A 22,647-nucleotide genomic window follows, 5' to 3' on the forward strand; every position below is an offset into this window, starting at 1 on the left:
AATTATTCAACAGATAGTATTTACAAAAAAGTTTACCCTCACTTACAGCCTCAAAATACTGTTGTCTTTAATTCATTTGTAAATCTATGCTAAATCTTAAAATTTTTCATTTCCTCTGTGAAACTTACTACTCTTAGCTTGCATGTTTTACCCAACTTCTGCATCCTCCAAACTAAAGTCCATGTTTCAGCTAGCTGACCAGAAGCACAAGGGTAATTTCATTAGTAAACAGTTGTCAAACAAACCCAGTCTTTTTACACCGGTGCCTCTATTTTCACACTACATGTTCTGTCAGTAACTCTTAATTACTGGAACACCAGTTGTACTCCCTCTATAAAACCAAAGAACATTTTACAGACTTCAAAAAACAGCACAGCATATTGACATATAAACACATAAATTATTCAGAGTTTCTGAGGTGTTATGCAACATACATAGAGAAGTAATTACTCTCCATCAGGTTGTTCAAACTCATATCTGAGCTTCTCACCAAATAGCTTCAAGTGGAATGTAAGAGTTCAGAAGCAGAGTATTTTCAAAAGCAGTCCAAAACTTCATCACCATTTTGAACAGCAAGTAACTCACCCACGATGACTATACAGTCTACCACAAATCTTCTTGAAACCTTTTTTAAACATAAACATGTTACAGTCTGAATTCTTCACATTAGAATCTTCATAAATAGTTAACTGTTTGCTGTGCTCCTCTGACGTATTTATGGAAGATGTTTGTGAAGTTCCACAAACAAGAGGGAAAAAGATATGTAAACAAACAAAACCAATTTTAAGGTAAATCCTCAATCCCTCCACAGCCATCAAACAAAAACAAAAACTGATGTAATGAGTAAAATGAAGGTAGTTGTAAAAGCAGGACATCACATGCCTCCCACAGATAAAGGCAGGCCATTCTACTCTCACCTTTATCACGGTCATAGAGTAAATCTTCCGTTGAACAAGGACTCCCATCCTGAGATTCAGGAGGGCAAAAGGGAGAGACACATGGTGAGTGACTGCTGCAGCTGCTGCTGCGCTCCTGGACAGACGGAGTCTGAGTGTCAATGCTTCGTGTACTACTACTACGATAGTGAGCAGGTAATGGGGCCCTTCGACCATCAGGGATATCCAAAGGCTGCAAGAGAAACGAAGCAATGCAGGTTACAGAGGAAAGATCAAACTCATAAGCAATGCCAGCCAGTAGCACTCGTAAATGAAGGCCTTTAAGAACAAGAAGCCATTTTTCAAAGAACAGGAAGACTTTACACAAGAAAATAACGCAGTGTGCAATGGACACAATATACATTAATTATGCTGAATTCTGGGACAATGCGCACATGTTCCAAGGCAACTACATCTTCTTAACACAAAGTTAACACCAAAATGCACTTCAACACAGGCTAGTATTATGTTTTTACGTTGTTTCTGATAATTTAAAAAGTCAAACCTCACCAACAAATGCCTCTAATTATACCTAGTTATACAATTTTCAATAAAAAGGTCACTGTTATTCTAAAAGAAAAACAAGTACCCTGACAGAGAACACATTTGGATAAAAGGAAACAGTAGAAAATGTCAAATACAATGACATACTATTGCCATGACAACCGAAATACAACTATAAAAGAAACCATCCATGTTTTGCTAGTAAGTCATAATTCTCTAGCACAGCCCTACATTCCATCCTTTACTTCTACAGATGGTGCACACACAGGCTTATAACAAGGTTCTCAACCTCTGTCTTGAACCTAAGCTAGTAAGCTCTGCCTGCCCATATCAGCATAGTTGGCACTGGCCAGAGTGATATTGCATCCCATTCTGCAATATACTGCATAGACATGTTCACAGCAGCAGATTGGCACGCTCTACTTACTTGTCCTTCCTAGTGGAAAATTAGTTTTTATAATGCAGACAGTGCTGCTTTAAATGTAAGAAATCAAATGGGAATTATAGTTTTGCTTAGAAGTGAAAGGGAAAAAATGCCTGCAAGATTTAAACATAATTTTTATCCTCACATCAGTGAGGATTGTGACCAAGCCACAGAGAACAGCTTAAATGTTCTAGCTACAAAAAATTAATGTCTTTTTCCTTCTCACTTCAAGCGAACATTTTTATTTTATTGCCTTCCTCTTCCCCATATATTCCAAAACCATTACAGCTTGTTCCAGAGCCTAAAATTCAACCCAACACTCTTGCCAGCAACAAGGACATGAAACCTATTGGCCAAGTATCGCATTCTCCCCTTTTCAGCAAGTCTATCCAGAAAACTACCACATATTAAACAAAAAGGCAGACATAGCAGAGCAGGAAGATCATTTTCCTCTTATGAGCCTTCCAGTTAATACCATTTCATATTTCAATTAAGAGTAAAGAAACACACCATAAAGAGAACATTACAGTTCCTACATCAAATGCTGTAAAGTTTGGGCACAGCTGTGTGGTCTGTTCCAACAGCTCAGTTCACATTGCAAATGCGTTACAACATGACTACATGTTGCTATTCCCATCACCCCCAACAGGCCATGACTCATTTAATGCACAAGAAAGACCTGAAGCATTGTATCATTTGTTACACGACAGAAGAGAGGTAAAAAACGAAATTGAAGCAAGAAGAACTGAAGACAGAAATTAGTCTTATAATTATCATAACAAAAATACAAACCTGCTATGCAGAACAGCATTTTTATTTCTGTCTCTGCCACAAAAATTTTGTGAGATGTCAGAAAATCAACTGGATTTTTCTGGATGCCCACTTTATATAGGTCTGATTTGCAAAAGTCTTCTGGTGTTCACAGATGCAGAAGGAAACTATGGGAGCTGCACCTTAAACTTCAAAAAATGGGATGAAGTATCCTATGTTACCTAAAGAGTCACAGTACAGAACCCTGATGGATTTGTGTTTCTCCCTCCATAAAGTGTAGTTAATATCTTTCTTCTCATAGAAGTGAGGTAAAAAAAAGAGAACAAAATTTCACACACTCTCCTATTATACAGAAGCAAAACCTCAGAAATTTAGATTTCTGACTTCAAAGCAAAGCTTAACAGTAAGCATGAGGACACGAATCTAATAAGGAGAAAAGAAGAACACCAAACAACTGCTCATGAAGGGCAAATACTATGCTCTACGTAACAGGTAAAGCAAGGATTCCAGGCAGGGGGAAAAACAAAAATTAAGTGATCACATAATTAAAGGATTTAGGATAACACAGATGTTCTTCCACACCTGGATGAACAATGTAATCTTAGGTAGTCAGGAAGCATATCCCAAATCACATATTTCAATCTCCCCTCAATTAAAGCCTGAGATACAAAAATACTCCGTATTTTTAGACATGCATCTAAATATACACGCAAGTAGAAAAAGCTAAATATTTGTCATTCTTTCCAACTACAATAACTTTTAAGGCATAGAAAATGCCAGTGAGTATTTCAGATTACTGTGTTTTTGTATTTATTTTTCCCTTAATACTGAATCAAAGTTTTGAGAAGTGCAAAAATCTCCATGAAAATACCAACTAGAAGTATTTTGCTTGTTAAAAAACTGTATGTATTAAACAAAATCAACATAAAAAACCACTTTCAAAGTTAATTTCCATGAGTCATGCCCAAACTATTGTAAAACTGAAGTTCTCACAACCTTACAACATCAGAAATAGGGTAGCTCATTTGGTGCAGCTGCTATTAGTTTCCATAATGCCCAATGCATGGAAAACAATTAGAAATTACTGCATTCTGCTGGTTTTGAGAGTTTTTTTGCAAGAATGTCTAGTCATGTACTAACCTTATGCCAAATGCATTCTGACAGGACACCTGTCAGCCCCTACAGGACAGTGTGTTCTTGGACACAATTACATACTGCTCTCATCTCCCTGCAAATCTGACAACAACATGTATTTCTGAATACATTGTTAATATTCACCACCTTGTTGTCAGTATAAATCTTTTTGCTGGAAAAAAAACCAAGAACACCCAACTTAGGAGGAACATCAGGAATGCTATAAGGATATACCACTGGAAGCCTTGAAAAAAAAATCTGCTCCTCACAAGCTGTACATCTATTTTGGACACAACTTCTTGAGAACAAAGCATTCAATGCTTTTGATTTTAAAACCTTCCCCTTTGGAACACAAAGGCGGACGGACACAGGAAAGTGCTTTTTCCTACTGGCATCAATGAAGCCATCAATGCACTAGATGAGGTTGCAAGTGCAAAAACCATAATGCATCCTGGGAAGGAACCCTTGGAAAAAACTCAGACTTCTCAGATGAAGGTTACGAAGATTTAAGTAAAGCTTCGCTGCATCTGTGAAAATTAGGAAAAGTCCTTTTATTACAGGATTAAGTTTTCTGATAGGTTCATAAAACCATCTTGCTATCTCTTTCCAGAAGCATTAGAAAGCAAACAAGGAAAACAGTAATCATTTTATTTCTGTTGTGTGACAGTCCATCAAAATTGCCTCATTTCTAGTTATTTCTGTACACTTGAAAGATAACTCCAGTACTATGTTTTTCCTAATAGGAGACCTATGAACCCATGTTCCGCTACAGGGCACTTTCCATGATTTTCATAATGTATTCTGTAAGAGGGAACATCTCTTATCCCCCAATCCCTACATTAAGGGAAATAAGTCCATCATCTTATTGTACCACAATCTCCAGTGTTTGTGTTGTGGAGTCACAATGGGTTAGAGAACAAAAGCCTGCCACAACTTCACAAAGAGCTAATTCCATCTTACAAGTATGGTGGGAACAGAGACACACCATCACAGTTTTTCAATGTTAATCAGGAAACTACAAAAAAGGAAGGAAAATATATCCAAGAATTTTGAATAAATGCATTAGAACATGAATTAAAAGTTTATTAATAAATTTAAAAGACAGATGATTAAGAAGTCACTCAATGAAGTCAACTTAGTTTTATGAAAGCAAAAAGAGAACATCTTTAGCTAACTAAGCAAGATGAATTATCTGAAAAAATATACACATACCATAGCTAAACTGCAAAGACTAAAATATTTTTAATGTTTTGGCCACTTATAATGCAATCCCTCTAAACTTGATGGTCAATTAGATTATTAAAACATAATGACATAATGACATTACTAATCATAAACTATCTTTGTGAAACACAAAAATAACAGGACAATAATTTTTTTACTTTCATAAGTACAATTTCAATCAACATTAAGATACTACTAAAAAAAAACCAAAAAAGAAGGTTTCAAAGAACTATCAGAAGTCAGCATGAGAAGTCAGCATGAGAAAAGACAGAAAACATTTTCAAATGGATCTATACATTCTTAAAGTAGGATTACAAAAATTCGAGTCAGCAAAAGGGAAAATAAAGTATGTAATGTCATGCCCTACAAAACTAAAAACAAATCTAAAAAAAAAATTTAAATTGATTTGCGTATCTGAAGATGAAGCAAGTATAAAACTAGGAGGAAAGTTTCATTGGTTATCTATTTGAACTGGGAGCTAAATTCAAAAAGCAATTCAAGTAATATCTATAAAACTATCTTTGAAACTGCTTCAACCTTATATTTGTCCTATATATCACCTGATTTCAATATATATGAATAAAGAAACAGCTTGTTAGAAAAATGAAATTTGTAAATTTATACTGAAGAGAGACCAACAGAAAAAAAAATTCAAGAACATTAAAGTAAAATTTTAAAAATTTACAAAGTTAAAATGCATTTTATTTTACTTGGGACAGCCCAAATGTGGTTATCGAAATGAAAGAAATCACAAAGCTACTAATGTAGTACCTAAATTTGGAAATAATGAATAAAAATTGAAAATTGGGCACTGAGCTGCAACTAAAGTAAAGATATTATTCCTTCTCAGTGGTTTTAGCAGGTTTTGTGTTATTCCTCATATCTCTCCTGGCAAGTGAATACAGATTCATATTAGGGCACAAAGTGTTTCTGCAGCTGGATAGATCAATTCATATGAAAATTAAGGTTTGAACATGCACTGTTAGAACTGTGAAGTAAACATGGAAACAGGCTAAAAGAAACCAGTTGAAAATGTAGATGCACATCCATTACAAGTGAGTCTATAGAATGATCTATCCTTCACACATCACCCAAAGCAATCAACTACCTTTGATTGCTCTTTTAAAATAGTTTCTAAAAATACAGAACACTACAGTAAGAAAGAATGGCAGAAAACAATGAAAAATTAATTGTTTCTCTAGCAGTGAAACTAATGAAATTTGGTTTCCTATGGTTTATCTTTTGTTCAGTAATTCCTAACCTTTAACCTAGCTACCCCAACTCCCCCAGGCTAAAACACAGCTGAACTGTTGTATTAGGAGAAAGTTCACCAGCAGTAAGATTAAGTAAATTACAATCTTGTTATGATCCTCCATAAGCAAACTGAGACCTAGTAATCTCAAAGACAGCACTAGGAGTCCCACTTTAGGTCCCACATGACCAGACTTTACAGAAATTAACAGTTACATAGCAGGAAACAACCCTCTGCCCACAAAGATGGACTTGACTTCAAGGGCAATGTCTGATTTATGACTTTCTTTTGTGTCTGAAAACTCTTGCCAGCTAAATGTTTGGAGGAAGGGTTCACTATTGCCTTGGTTTTGTAAACTGCTGAGCACCTCTGGCCCAAATCCAACAATGCACTTAAGTATGTGCTTAACTGTTTTGCTGGATCAGAGTCAGTACATTCAGTAACACAGGAGAGCTCTGCATCCCAAGCAATAAGCTGTTAAAAACCAAGGACAACATTTACAAAGATGATCTGTCTGATAGATAAATGAAATATCCTCTCACTATAGGATATTACAACCCTAGCCATAGCAACATCAATGGTTCCACTGCAATACATACATTTTAATTCCCTCTTTGAAGATGGTGCAACAAGGTTTATTGATTTAGGCTTACTGTTTCAGTTTTCACATCTGATTTTCTTATTCTCCTGTTATAATACACACCTCTTCTAAAGGAATAAGACATCCAAAGGAAAGTAAACACCATAATACTTCTACTACTACAATATTTCAATCTTAAGACTGGTTTGCCCACACAAGTAAGACTCTGGAGAAGCCAAAAATCACTCCAAAACTTTTTAAGTTTACTACCAAAACGAAGAACTACAAATATCAGGTTTTAGAATCTTAAACCTGTGATTAAAGTTTTATAGCTTGACTCATATACTGAATTGCTATTACATGACCATTCATGAGAAAAGCACCTACACTTTGGAGAAGATTAGAAAAACAGTGGAGTAGTTTATTCCACAGCAGAAAATTTTCACTGGCTATTTAGGAAACCGTGGCTGTAAACCAAGTATTTCACATTTAAAGTGTCATCAAAGAACTAAGATCCTTAATGACAACTCCAATGCTCTAATGCAAAGCTGCCTCATTTGTTAGTATTTCCCATGCAGAGCTCTCCCGCAGGTTTCATGGAAGTAAAATGGTCCACATTCAGTTTATGGGGAAAAAAAGCATTAAACAAAAAAAGGAGAGCATAGCACAGCGAACTTACATCTTTCTCAAGAAAAAGAATGCAAAAAGAAGCAAATATAATAATCTTCTGGTCTCTAATTATTTATTACTGCAGCCTGAAGTATCTGAATTTTCAAGCACTTGCACTTTGCACAAAAACTTTCAAGTTCTCTACAGAAAGGGCACTCTAAACAAAGTGTGTTTGGGCAGAAGCCCTTTAAAAATAAAACAGAAAAACCAAAAAAAAACCCCACCATGCTAAAACATTGAAACAAAGTTTTCAAACAAACATTTCTTTGAAGAAAATTATTTGTAATTTCAGCCAAAAGGAAAGTTTCTCACGAGGAAGGTTTTCCATGTGTTTATAGATTACAAAGAAAAAAACCACCATAAACATGTTACTATAAGCTTACCTTGGATACTTCTTCTTTTCCACTGTTCTCCTTAATGAATACTTTTTCCAGTTCAGGACTTATTCCTTCTACATTACACGGCACACGTGACACAGTTGATTTTGGCACTGAAATGTTTGACAGTGGCATAGGGACTGATCTGGAAATACAAGCCTAGAAGGTAGAAATCAACATGATTTGAAAATGGAATAAAGACAGAAGTCTGAGACCAATGATAAAAACATCAGTAAGAAACTGTGTATTAATTTTGCCATCTAGAAGATCACCTTCACTTGGCGAATTCAAATAAAAACAAATGCCTGTATAAATCTAAATCCAATAAAATCACTTCTACTTAACTCATAGTAGTATTCTACAATCAAAGCATTCTACTACTTCACTTATCAGTAAGTAGACATATATATGTACTTCCCAGATGCACAGACTATGGAATACACCATAGGGGAATGGGGAGCATGTGGAGCACTGATGCTGATGTTTTAACACGATCAAAAGGCATTTCATAACATTGCTAAAGCTTAACAACTCAACTGAAATATTCACTTAATGTACTTTTATTCTCTTTTGGTTGGCTTTAGCAAACGAAAAACAAAACATTCATTCATTAGCTTGTAGCTTTTCAGAACTTTATGTCAAAGGTTGTAAGAGAAATCATCCTGAATTTAAGAATAAATCACATAAATAAATACAAATATGGTTTTCAGAAAAGCCTGTTGGAGCAGAGCTCTGTTACCAACAGAAAACATTCCCAGGAGTGCACACACATCTATCAACCTTGAAAGCTTCACCTTGGCAGCAGCTACACTGACAGCCGTGAACAGCGCTCGCTTGTCAATGTGTTCTCCTCTTGCTCACAGAATCACAAGATGCTTAAGACAAAATGTAAAAATTTTTTCTGAGTTCTTATCAAGTGAACCTTGCACAATGTGCAGCTCCAAAGGTGATCTGCAAGCATTCTTTGACTCTGACAAAACACTACCTGCAGGACAGCTTCATCAGAGAACACCTTGAGAAATCAAAACTTTGCACAAGCAATGACAAAGTAAGCTCCAAGTACTAAGGAATGCCATGAAGAAACATATGTCCTAGATGGATTTCAATCCAAAGACTGTTTGTACTGTGACTATAATGGCACAGGTACTTGCCACAGCTTACTTTGAAATGTAAAGCAAACCCTTTCCTGTGCAAAATGTAGTAGAATCCCTTGTTATAAAGGCATAAAATGTTCAGGAAGAATATCGGATTCCTATATGTCTTCATCCCAAGATCAGGTTTTAACTACAAAATTTTATCCAAACAGAAGAAGGACCATAAAGGATCAGCCATCACAGCTCAACCACTCCTTTATAAAACACAAGGCAGTTAAAAAGGCAGTCAGGAAGTAGGAAATACCAGAACAGAGCCAACATTTCAGGTGTTCAAACAGGGGCCTGTTACTAACACGGTCCAATTTAAGGATCCAACAGGTGAAATTTAATCAGGCTCAGATGTCTGCACTGTCAAATGATTAAATGCTTTCTACAAGTGGCTTAAGATTCATGAAGTCATTGACTGAATCTTGCTTGAGCTTTGGAACTGTAATTGGGTTTCAGTTTTGCTGGCAGGTTGTAATGACTACAGCAAACACTGCATTGGGCATTGCACCCTGCTTTGTTACCCTCTTTATTTTCTAGTTTTACTTTTTAACTAGTCTAGAAGAAATTAGGTTGCAAAATTGACAGGCCAATACCTTCCAGAGGAGCAGATACTTCTAAAAGCATACCACAAAAATCAGTCTTGAAAGCAAGTACATATTGCTGGAAGCACAGCCTTATCTGGTCACGCCCACAATTTTTACAGCATCATAATACATTTCAGTTGCTACCCTGCTGCAACGCTCCTTTTTTTAATTATATGACGACCATCAGATAAACTTCAGCGAAGATGTGGTAGCATCAGATTGTTAAGCATTTTTGTGTGCCGTACAAGAGCACAAACAGAAGACAGATGGGAAGGCTCAGCAGGCCATTCTCCCAACCCTGATAAGGCAGGAGGCTACTTACCTGAGTCTGACTGATTGCTATATGGTTGCCATGGAGAGGTGACTGACGTTCTTTCTCTTTATTGTGACGGCTGCTCTGCTTACTGCGCTGAAGCTGCTGCCTCAGTTTGGCAATCTGCTGGAAAGAAGTTCAGGTGAAGTGAGAATGAGCTACCGAATGGGTAACTGCTCAAATCTTCACATAGAAAATGAATCACGGACATTTTAATTCTCTTTGGAGGATTTTATAGGCATATAGGATTGCATTAAAGCTTCTTTATGCTTATCAGATACTTTCTCCAAAGTATCTGCCCTATTCACCAACCTGAATACACCAACAGGCTGAGTTTAATTACTGAATTTTCCCATTTACACACAAGGACTGCAATAACTGATGCAAACAAAAGCAGTAAGAATGACAATTTGTAGCAATTTCTGACCTATAATGGTTTAAGCTGGGGACTTTGAAGCCTGCAGTTTAATTTATTTGATCTTAAACCAAACCAAAGTTTTTCAATAATAATTCATCATAAAAGCAAAGCGCCTTCACAAACAACTGACAATCAAAATGCATTACTCATCTTAGAGACCTTATTTAATACATTTAATAGCATTTCCCTGCAGGCTAAATTATCACAGATTCCTTGAGACAGACAGAATTATCTTTTCTGCTGTCTGCTGCAAAGATGTCTAATCAAAAGTTACATATTTTAAATGTCAAATACAACTAAAGACATTATCCATTTGACCTCCTCCCTAACAAGAAACCAAAGAATTTCATCTGGGGATTCCTCCACTTACTTATTCCTCCTGGGAAATTTCTACATGAAAGCAAGCATTTACCTCTATAAACATTGTCTCAGAAGTTTAGACTGTGTAAATTCACATAACAGGTACAGACTCTTCCTTAAAACTGGATAATTTGTTCCCTTTGGGCTCAAATCCCACTGTTCCTCAGGCTCACCACACTGGAATAAAAGGCCACATATAGCCCCATTTCATTTTTAACTCAGAAAGAGATACAATTTTTAAAAACCTGAAGGGCAAGTAAGGAGAATGAATGCACATGGAATTCATTTGTCAAAGAACTTCTCCAGCTGAAAACTAACCTCTCTTTCTGAGTGACAGCTTACAAGTACACACACTGTGTGGTTAATTCGAAGTAGTTAAATATATCACTAGTACTCTTGCAAAGCAGCTCTGTGGTACAGAATCACTTCATGTCACTCTTCAAGTGTCAGAGATGACAGTGTGGTTTGGATGGAGCTTTGCTCCAGGCCATGGAATTTTCCTTGTGATGTTTCTGGTAGCACTCACTAAAGAACAATCTACCTTTGAGGCTTCATATCACCTCTTGCCACAGCTCATTACCCATATTCAGAGAACTGCTACTCAGAAATGGCTGAAAACTTTCATCTTTCAACAACAGACAAACAGTTCAGACTTCCAAAAGGGTCTGCATATAATACGCATCAAGAAAAACAGAGCTCTAATACAACTGAGTTACTAACACAGATGAGCTACATTTAGAGAACTGGGTCATAATCTCTTGATGAAGGATGCAACTCAAGTACCATGTTGGAAGAAATTTTGCAGTCTGAAGAGATATTTCATCTCTAAAAAAATTAATTTGTCCAGAACTTCCCCATTCTCCCTGTAGGAGTACCAGCCACTATGAAACCTAACTCCATAGATGAAAAACCAAGCAGGTAAGTATACATACATCTACAAATATTTATGTCTTACATTGGAATGTTGGAGAATGGAGAGAACTGGGAAATAATCTTCATCTTCCCCTTTAAAAACTTAAAAACAGAAGAGAAAAATGATGTCCAGATCAGAAGAGAGCTGTGGATAGAGATGGCTGGCTACAATAATAACCAGAAAGCATAGGGAGTGCTGTATATAAATCTTTCACTTCTACTGTGTCTCCTTGATGCTGAATACTTCCTCCTAGTAAAAAGTTAAATGCACTGTTTAATTTAAATAAAATCTGGTTTCTGGGCTTTCCCTAGGAGCACACTATTCAAAAAAACTACCTACACAATTCCACCTCAGAGATCTGGCTGACTGATTTCTGTCACAAACAGCTTGCAAATCTTTGAGAACATAGCCTCTCACTGTACAATTCAGATAGTGAAAGCACTAAATGGAAGAGTGTTGATAGGCTGGTATGTCTCTAGGCTAGCCAAAGCCTTGAAGTTCTGATACTGTGAAAGGAATCATGGATCCCTGCAATTTAACGTTCTCTCAGCCACCTCAAGACTATGTATAGTTTGGCAGACAGTAGGTTCTTGACAGTAACAGACAGAAAGAGTCATCCAGAAGAAACAGAAAGATGAAAAATTGTTGAAGAATTTGACTGTATCTGGAACTGATATGATCACTTAAGCCAAACATGCAGTGCAGAGAAGAAATAGATATGCCTTTTCAGAACATATGTCCTTAACCCTGAACTTGAAGGACCATGGATGTCCATGATGTGGTAGTTACCACTGGACAAAAAATGAGAAAGTAAAGATGGGCATATAAATTTCTTATTTATGCTCTGGACACAGGAGACAGAGGTTTGCCAGTACAGGCAACCAGCAAGCAGGCAGTGTCGCCGAGTATATGAAATCCTCTAAACTAAATTATGCTCCATCTCTTCATCAAGGGGAGTTCACGGTGAATCTGCCACTTGCTAAAGATAATCCTGAAATTGCAATAGCTTTTTTCTTCTGCAAGACTACCTTTTAATTGCTGATTATTCTCTGTCTCAAACTGAAATAAAGCCACTACTACTTAACAGGAAGAGGTGCAGTAACAACACGCTCCATTTTCACAGAGCAGCTAAAACAGAAAGGGCTTGTAACACCACTTCCTTCACACGCCCAAGTCCTGACCATGAATGTGGCTGGGGCATACACAATAATATTAAGGAACACATGTAAATCACCACAAAAGATTTGTATCCTAAAGCATCCACTCGTCAAAGACATCAAAGCCTTATACATATGTGCACTTAGGTCCATAAAATATTACAAGTATTTTAGTATACCAATTCAAATGGTCAGCCTTTCTTCTTCCAGCAATCATTCTCTGCAATGTTGCTCATGCATTGGAAAGACTCTTCACCTACTTCAAAGTAATTTATAAAAAAAACCCAACAACAAAAATCCCCAAGAAAACACAAAGATTAGTGCATCTTATCAGAAATAAACCTACACAAAGTCATTCAGTTCAGCTTTGATGGTTTACTGTCATACAGCAAAAGATAAGATGACCATCACAGATTATTAAAAGAACAATTTAGGAAAAAACCCTATAAATATATTTTTTGCTTGCTGAATATTTTTACAACTCAAAGTGTACTTGAAATAAATATGAATTTTGTCTATGCCACTTGTAATATGCATGCAATAGAATATAACTAATGGCAAAAACCTGAGAAATAACCAAATTACCTTGGTTCTTTACAACACCGGGATAATCTGAATATCCTGGTAATTCTTCCCTTTTGAAGGGACCTAGATGCAGACTATTAATATAAAGGAACATGTCACTCTCCAAATGCTCATTAATATTTACCAGTCAACAGGCTGTATTTCTCCAGGTCAGGCTACACAACATGATAACTTCCTACTGCTGAACAAACCATGAACCCCTTGTTAATGAGTGAGCTCCATCTCATTCATTAGCCATTTGTTAATAAACAAGTTAAGAGTAGGTCAAAGAGCAAAACAAGCATTAGAAATTCACTCTAAACCTTTGAATACAATCTTTCAATTGGTATATGAAAGCACATAAGGCATGCAAGCTCTCATATTGAATTCTCTTTTATTCCCACATCCTTTTCAAGTACTCTGTTGGGGCAGAAGGGACCTTCCAATGGGGGGCTGCTGGTGTCCATGTAACAGGTACAGCACACAGAGCTGCTTAAGGGAAGTGAAATATCAACTGTCTGACATATGTCTTTAAAAACCTATACAGAGCAAAACCTACTTGTTTTAAACAGTGGGTTTTTCCCAGTTCTGGGTAAATTCCAGTTCAGGGTAAGCTGTATCTAAAATTGTCCCTGAACAACTTCAAAGAATTTCAAACTAACTCTTCAGGTTGCAAGGGGAAAAAAATACCAGCAGTTCAAACCACTACTTGGTTTGTGTCCAGTACAAAGACTTGAGAGCAATCTCTATCTCCCAGTCAAGATGTGTATCTATTAAAATAATGTTAAAGCAGTTTGGCATTATTTTAAGCGAGTTAACTCAAGGCTTCATAAAATCAAACAGTTCACCCTTTAGAATAAACAAATTTTTAAAAAGTAGATTTTGTCAAGAAATTATTAAAAATGTACAGTCTATCATTACAAAGTTCATAGAGACAGCAGGGGACATTTAAATTTTTAATAGAGCCACTACAGGAAAGCAAACAGTGTCTATTTCAGTGCTAGACAGATTCGATCCTAACACATACCTATTTCAATCAAGGGCAAAATAAGCTTCACTACACAAAGCGAAATTCTTTTTTTAGATGGTAATACAGAATTCGTTTTCTTGCTTGGGATCTTAAGTCTATACCACACCTACTTTTAGTTTTTATAATGCAGACCTTTTTCAAAGAGCTAACCAGTTGTATTAAACAAATCTATTTGATTGTAACAGTACTCAAACTAACCAAGGAAAAATATTTTTTTAAACTTAATAGCATATTCAATCTTATTTTATCAAAATCAATTAAAATTCTGTGTACAAGTGTTTGCCTAGTTTATGTGAGCAATGTAATAAAAAATACATGCTAAAAATCACTCCATTAATTGCTGAAGCAAGAAAACATGAATCCAAACTCTTAAGACAAGCCAAGGAAACTACACACAGCTACCTACATGTTTACTGTTGAATGCTATGGGAAACAATTCAAAATGCTGAGCAGAACACTGTTACCTACGTTACACATAACAAATGCAGTCGCCCAGGAGAAGGTGATATTTTTATGTCCATTACTTAAACTCTTGCTTTCAGGTGTCCATAGCTTTGTCAAATTTTCTCTGAAGTCTACTATGCAACGTTCTGCTCTCCTATCTCCTTCACATCAACAACTTCATTACAAGTAGCAGAGGTGTTTTAAGAATGAGATTCAGAATGAAAAGGGGTCAAGAAGAGATTTTTACCATTTTATGTGCCAAAACACATTATTGTAGCTTTTTCCCTGAGAAGCTCTGTTTTCCAGTGCTTTGGATGAAAAAGCCAAACATTTGCCTGGGGGTTCTTTATGCTGCAAAGGTCCCTTGGAAGAATCTTCGCATTTGGTGAAGCTTTAGCAAAAATTTCAGTTTGCACATGTTCAAGAAAGATGTCTGGAACTGGCAGTTACATTTACTAGTAATTCTGTCTCTAGTGGGTTTTACAGTTTGAACAGAACTGCCCCAAAGAATTTATCCTTCCAGGAACTGCAGATTACTGTGGCACAAAGAAACTGAGTGCCCAGAAACTGTTGGTATTGAACAAACTCTTAACAGCCCCCATCCCCCAGGTTTAAAGGTGAGCAAAAGGAAAAAGAAAGGGATAAAACAGAAACCAAACAATGCAGAGACAGAACTGATAAGGAGCTGGAAAGTAACAGAGTAAGAGCTCAAACAGGGGAAGGCAGGTGAGTATTGGCTGAATAATAAACACACAATGACACTGGGACTATGAACTTGAGGAACTAGAAGGGCAAGAAAACTGGCCTGAGAAGCTGGAAAAAGGAAAACAGAGGAAGAGGAAGAACTGTAAGCTGGAGAAGACAAGGGCAGGTTTGAGAGTGAACAACCGTTGCAAAGTTTAGACAGAAACAACTCCCTTCCAACACAACCTATTTTGTCCATTGCAGTGTTCTATCAAAAAAAAGGAACTATGAAACACATTGGCCACACATTTCTTATCTTTCTCTTGTGGTCAAGTACATAAAGAGGGTGGCAACCTAGCACAATAGGTCACTGCTATCAACTGGCAGAGACTTGCTTCCATGCTGAAGGTTTCACTATCACTGACAGCCACAGTCCTGTGGTGAAGAAGAGCTGCTTATTGCACAACCCGATAGGGAACTGCCAGAATATGAAGGATAGTGTCTCAGTAAAAGCAAGGAAGTGTTATCCTAGAAAAACAGATGCTACTTCTGTCCATGCTATAATTTCTTTGTGCTGGTGGACTGTTTTAAGCCAAGACTTTTCAGAAACAAAACTCCTTCTGCACTAATTTCTGGTCACTTCATTTGTGATTCTGAGTGCTTCCTCACAGCTGAAGTCATCCAGGCAACTGAAGGCCCATGTACCAACACATCAGGGTTTCATAAGAGGTACTCAGTGAGGTGGGAACAGACAACCCTCTTTGGATTAACCTCTCTTTGGCCCAGCTCCTCATCTATTGCCACCACTGGATTGCAAGATTATTCTGTATTTGTCAAATCTGATTTTAAAATTAAAGTAATTAAACTCCTTTTGACAACTACTCTTCCTATCAATGGCTTTCCAGAAGGGAACTATATACTGCCTCTAACATTATCTCCTTAGATATTGCTCTCATTTTTGAATGCCCTATTCAACAGGGAGTCAGGAGAGAGGATGCAAGAAGCCTAGAGTACCAGTGAAAAGTTCCACCTCATGGGAACATGCTGCAAGATTCATTTTATAAAAAGAAAAGCACGGTTCTTGAAGAGAGGCTACACACTTCCTGACAGTGGCATGATGCCAAATGTAGGCCACTTATTAGGTTCTGGACAGACCTAGTTACATAAACTCTAGACAAAATGGAGGTTATTGGGAAAAAACTGTAACACTGTCATTTCAGCTGATCTGGAGAACATTTTACTATACCTACTTTCTCATGATGCAAATCCACTTCCCTTTTGGTGGGTTCTTCCTAGTTGCAATTGCAGTCTATAGCAAAATACGTGTGATTAAAGTGCTCATACCATTACTGTACCAACACTTTTTCATTTTTGAAAGTGGTGTCCTCTCTATCTCTAACCTAAAACTTGAACAACATTTCTAAACAAAAATATGCTAACATACCACCTTACACTCTGCCTCCTTCAGGAGAGCATCATTAAAGAACAGAAAGCTAATTAAGGTAACCCTGAACAGAAAAATTAGTAAGCAACAAGCTGGTTCCTCAATGCTCACTCTGATCACTCTTTCACAGTAAAAACTTGATAGTATGCAGGGAGAAATTTCAACAAGCTGAAATAAGAATCACTTGTCAAAACTACTCTTACGTTGGAGGTAAAATCTGTTTCAAAAGCAATAAAGGGGAGGGAAAGGGTGCAGTTTCCTGGACTCCAGATAGGGCTTAAAAAACGTCTTGGGTTTATCAAAACTTGAAAAGCTCCACTGTGCAAAACTTCTCACCTCTTTCAGTTGATCAGCACTTCCCCATGATGCTGAGCGCTGATGTGATCTCTTTTCTGCTCCTTCTTCAGCCCAACAGCTGGGTGTCTAGAGGGAAAAAAAAAAAAAGAAAATACACTGTACTTAATTCTCCAGGTAAGAAAAACTTCTGGCACAAATTACTGCTTTACCGTTTAGGCAGCATCAGAGTTTAGGCATTATACACGAAGCATAAATTTCAGAATCTGATATGCAGCAGTAATAGTCTCAATAAATAAAAAGCAATATAGAAAACCAAGGCTTTGCAAACTTGCATTTACAAAGCATGAGGACAATGCACGTTACTGAAGAAGCAATCAGAGGCCTGGCAATCCCAGAGACCATTCTGCTCAGGAAGGAAGCTGGACACCACCTTGGGGAACACCACAAAACCAATGCCTGCAGCTCCTTGTTGCCCTGCAAAGGTAGGTGGGAGCAGCCCCCCAGGGCCAGGCCACCCTACACAAACATGCTAGGCCAGGCATGGTACCATCATGCACAGAACTGTAATTTCAGAGCACTGGCTACACCTTCACAACCACCACACTGCCACAGTATTACACAGCCTACAGCCCCACACCACTAACTCATCAGTGCTAGTATTTAATGTGATCGGTCTCTCTGTGTGCACAGGGCTACATATCCCACTTGTGTTTTCTGCACTTTCCATGGTTTCAGCAGGGCTTTTTCTCTGCTATTTTTACACCATCAGGAATATGTCACCCAAAGGCCTAGCAAGCTGTGTGGATGACTAGAAAGCAAAACTGAAAAAAATCTGTACTGAACTTTTTGCTGCATGTTCCCAGAAAAGAAAAAACAAGTCCTCATATAAAAAATTAAGAGTTTTGTGTGCTTGTTACATGATTCTGTCATATAATACCCCCTTCTATTTGAGTGTGGGGAAGAAACCAGGAAGGTAATATGGTTACTGAAAAAAAAAAAAAAAAATCAAAAGTGAACAGTTAAAACAGCTACTTAAAAATATGTGGAAAACAGATGTGCCTCAGCCAGGCAATCCTTGACTCTCATCACCCAAAGCACAGCCTCTGCCACATGAGTGTGCTAACTGTGTGTGCATCCACTTGCTCTGCATTTTAACAGAGCCACGTTCTAAGTAATTACTTGTTTTAGCAGACTGGGTACTTACCATCTCCCTGAAATGTGTGAAAACCATTGTGTTGATTTTAAATGGTTTTTAAAACATTGAAGTGGTTTGCAGATTTCTAAGGAACTAGAGAAAATGGGAAAAATTTGGTTCTTTTTCAGAATCACGGGCTTTCACAACCTATTACAACTTACTTTCCAATTTAAATTGCTCTTTTCTTACAGCATTTTACTACATCCCAAGTACAGCTGGAACCATACAATTACACAGAAACAGAAAACTAGCAATGCAAAGGGAATTTTATGAAAATTTATCTTCCAAAGAGTGTTTTCTGAATACAATACTGCTCCATAATTTGGAGAACAACTCCAGGATAAAGGAGAAGCAGGCATTTTGGGTGTTTAAATACTTACTTGTAGTGCAGGAGGGTATAGCAGGGATCACTACAAACTCATAGCCTTTCAACTACGTCTTAATAAAGAGAAAAGATACCAGGAATCTAAAAACCCAAAGTGACTTTCTCAATAAAGAGAAGTACATTGTTCAAAAACAAAACAAATATGTAGAAAGCAAGAGCTTGCTTGTATTTTTTAATAAGCACAGATACTGATCCAGATAGCAAGGACAAAAAACAAAGTAGTAACAACACCCTGAAGACCTTCAGCAACACCACCAGTGACTGTTAGCAGAGAGGTGAGACTCCTTATATTGCAGTTGAAAATCAAAAGTAAAAATTAGAAAACATCCATTCATTTAATACTAAATTTTGTACTTTCTCAAGTATGCTTTGACATTCTCTTCCACTCAAATACTACCTCCCTTGAGACAAAGATTACATGGTTGCTTCCACCTCTGGTAAATTGAGTCCAAACACAACCTTTCAATAATACATATACACCATCAGTATACAGGGGGTAGACTCTTTGTGAGCCTCAATTTTATTAGCAACATTAGATTACAAATACTATATGATGTTTCTAGCACAGTATTGAAGTCAGGCAATGTTATATTACTGTGCTATTTGGAGTCAGATGGAAAAAAAGAAAAAGCATTAAAAAATAACATAAGTGGGTACCAGAATATTACAGCGAGCCAGTCCTCCTCAAACCCTACAAAATGCTGTTTCTAATTTACTGTAATCCACATTATATGAAGATTAGTTTGGGGTTCATAACCCCAAATCTTGATATTCGAGCAAAAGCTTTTAAAAAGCAAAACAAACAGAAGCATTCCAGACTTGCTGCATTCAAATAGAAATTCTGGTTTTTAAAGTTTAGCTCACGTATGACCACCTCGTATCTCATTTAAATGCTGTCAATTTAGATCACAAATAAAATGGAGGTGTATGGCACCCATGATCCGTCACATTTCATGAAAACTGTTTTCTCATCTTTATTTACAACTTCCACAAAACAGGCTTATCCATGGAAGCTGCAAGTGTGCTTCCCATGTGTTAAACATATTAAAAAATAATGGTAGTAAAAATATAACTCAAAATCGTGTTCGAAGAAAAATGCCCGAGTCACAATAAACAAAACCAAAGTTGCCACATCTCAAGTCAGGAACACAGTAAGAGAGGTCAGGCACTACCTGCAAAACTGGTAATATTTCAGAGCAGAAGCAAAAGTATCCATCACACAAGTATGCACTGAACTTCCTGAAGGAGGATTAATCCTGGAAGTCTGAGAAACTAAGATTTTAGGAGAACCTTGAAAATATTACATAACACATGCTGCAGCTACAAGAGGTGGATGACTAGTTTTCAAACTGTGAAGGTTCATGGTCCACTTCAGTTGACACGTGGGACAGGACGTGCTGAAAACACCATATATGGTTGGTCTCTTAGTCTTCACTAAGACTCACCCAGCCCCTTAGAGATGAGCACTTCTTCCAATACATTAAGTAATTCTGCCTTGCTTTTCCACCCATGTCAGGGACCTACACCTACATTCTTTCCACTTCAATTAGATCAGAATGACTGCATAGAATACCAACCTACTTAAACCTAAAATAAGACTGAATTACTCTAAACATCTCACATTTTATTGACAGTCCTTCCCTTCAATTACAATACCTAGCCTGCATCCCAGAATATCTACACAAGTCTAGGTTTTACAGGGGAAGCAGTAATGTTTTTGAAGAAATTCCACATTCAGAAGAAACCCAAGAGCAACACTAGAAGATAAAAATTGATGGGTTTTCAGATATTTCCAAAGTATTCAAAGGCCCTCTAGAAATTTTACAGAAAGAAATGGCCTAAGGAGTTAGAAGTTAATTTGACTGCAGATGATAACTCCTAAACATAAGACAGGTTAAGTAAAGTTAGAATGATAAATTCATAGCTCTATGACACATGTATCTTCTTCCCTGTAACTTCCATCCACAGTACATCATTAAATTATCTCATAAAATCAATGACAACTAATACACCAATAAAAAACTTTCATGGAATTGAGCCTCTTAGTTTATGATGTTCATTTTAGAGCAAAAAAATTTCAACCCAGAAGGAAAAAAAAAAGTGTCTAATGAGGGCTAACTACATTAAAGCCTTGACCCACACATAAGAAAAACATATTTTAGCCAAGTATTTCAACCTAATAACTCTGCATTATTCTTTAGATGAGAGAGAAACAAAAATTCTGAGAGCCATTTTGCAAACTGTCTTCATTTGTGTAATACCTAATTGCCATATACAATGAGAAAGGCATATCCAACAATACTGGACTCCAGTTTAAGTTGTCAATTGGAAATCACTGGTTAATATTCCATTTGGTCATTTGTTCATTTCTTTGTATTATTTAGATTGAGAAAGATTACATAGGCCAACTTTAACTGGCAATATTTAACTGGCATTAACATCATGTTTATCTCTAATCTCTCCTTTTTAATTTTGTAAGTATCTTTTATATTATTTAGCTACTGTCAAATAATTATATTAATCAACTCTGACAATTATCCAAATGTTTCTGAAGATTTCAAGGTTAGGGATAACCATTTGAACATTGAATTATTCCATACACTGTGAAGGGGAAATACTTACATGATGAAGCATGAAGAAGCAGTGTAAGAAATGGCTCCCAACAGAGACAGAAAAAACGGGGAAGAAAACTATACTGAGTTTTAAATGACCTTAATGAAAAGTTCCGATTCTACAAAAGGAGTGGAAAGTAGGACTGTGGAAGAGCTCAGGAAGGGGATCACAAAGTATATCAACACATGTAACTTCCTATAATAGAAAGTTTACCTGTATTTCTGAAATACTTAAAACACTCCTAAATAAAATTGCATACCTCTAATTATCCAAAACATGCTACTTCCTAAAGATCAGCTAGTTCTGTGTGTATGCGAACATACATACACTAATATAAACACATGCAGAATTTTGAGCAATACTGAACAGTGTAAGTATCACAATGCATAGTGTAACAGTATATTTTTCCAAAAGCCAATGTAACAACCTCACTTCTCTATTTTAAATCAAAACATTTGGGGTAAGTAAGAGGGACACAGAAATATGAACCAGAGCATTCTCCAAGATGCAACAGAAACTAAACCAAACAAAATTCTGTTCCCTCTATTTAAATAGTGAGATATTGTTGATTTTTTTTTAATCATGGTTTTATTTTAGAAAAAGAAGAAGTGTTTTATTCATGAGCATTATATAGGTTGAAAGAACTTAAGCGGGGAACAAGGACTTGGAACAAAACTCATTGAGGGCTCATCTGATCACAGTGAAGACCAGAAACTGACTCTCTTTTTTTAAAAACAAGAATTCTAAGAACAGCCATAATCATCACCTTAACAAAATTGCACAGAATTTGGATTTCAAATTAGTTTAAATTAAAATTTGGATTTTAATTAGGGACAAAAAGTACCCTTGAAAGAGAAATAATTATTCCACCTACAATGTAAGTTATACTGACAGCACTGTTCACGAGTTTAGAAGTAAAGCAAGAGATAATTTATTCCCCAATGAAACATGCTCATAAAAAAATAGTTTACTGATTTCCATTATCTTTTTTTATTTATTTTGTTTGTAACATCTTCCATTCTGCTAAACTACCAAGTGTTATTATTTTTAAATAGTGTAAACTATATGAACTCCCATGACTTAAACTGCTACTTAGCCAACAAACATGAAGCAGCAGAAGCACTTGTGCTGGTACCCAGGCAAAGTACAAGGCTTTAATTTAATTTAACTTAATTTGCCATGCATGCATCCTATCAACAACTTGGAAATCATCCTTAGTTCTTGAAATTAGATA

General features: G+C 36.6%; 1 protein-coding gene across 4 annotated transcripts in view; it reads right to left on the reverse strand.

The window, feature by feature from the left end:
- GLCCI1 (glucocorticoid induced 1) overlaps window positions 1–22,647 on the reverse strand; it is a 53,556-nt gene that overhangs the window by 8,753 nt on the left and 22,156 nt on the right. For 2 of the 4 annotated variants that reach the window (XM_051786043.1, XM_051786041.1), the window contains exons 3-6: window positions 17,260–17,346; window positions 9,919–10,035; window positions 7,877–8,029; window positions 918–1,128 (exon numbers count right to left, since the gene is read on the reverse strand). In XM_051786043.1, coding sequence (XP_051642003.1) covers window positions 918–1,128; window positions 7,877–8,029; window positions 9,919–10,035; window positions 17,260–17,346 — 568 coding nt within the window. The remainder of the gene's footprint in view (window positions 1–917; window positions 1,129–7,876; window positions 8,030–9,918; window positions 10,036–17,259; window positions 17,347–22,647) is intronic. The other 2 variants (XM_051786044.1, XM_051786042.1) reach the window with 1 other exon arrangement.

The sequence above is a fragment of the Manacus candei genome, unplaced genomic scaffold (assembly GCF_025592945.1).
Source record: "Manacus candei isolate 608988 ecotype Guabito, Panama unplaced genomic scaffold, ASM2559294v1 h1tg000021l, whole genome shotgun sequence".
NCBI classification, from domain to species: domain Eukaryota; kingdom Metazoa; phylum Chordata; class Aves; order Passeriformes; family Pipridae; genus Manacus; species Manacus candei.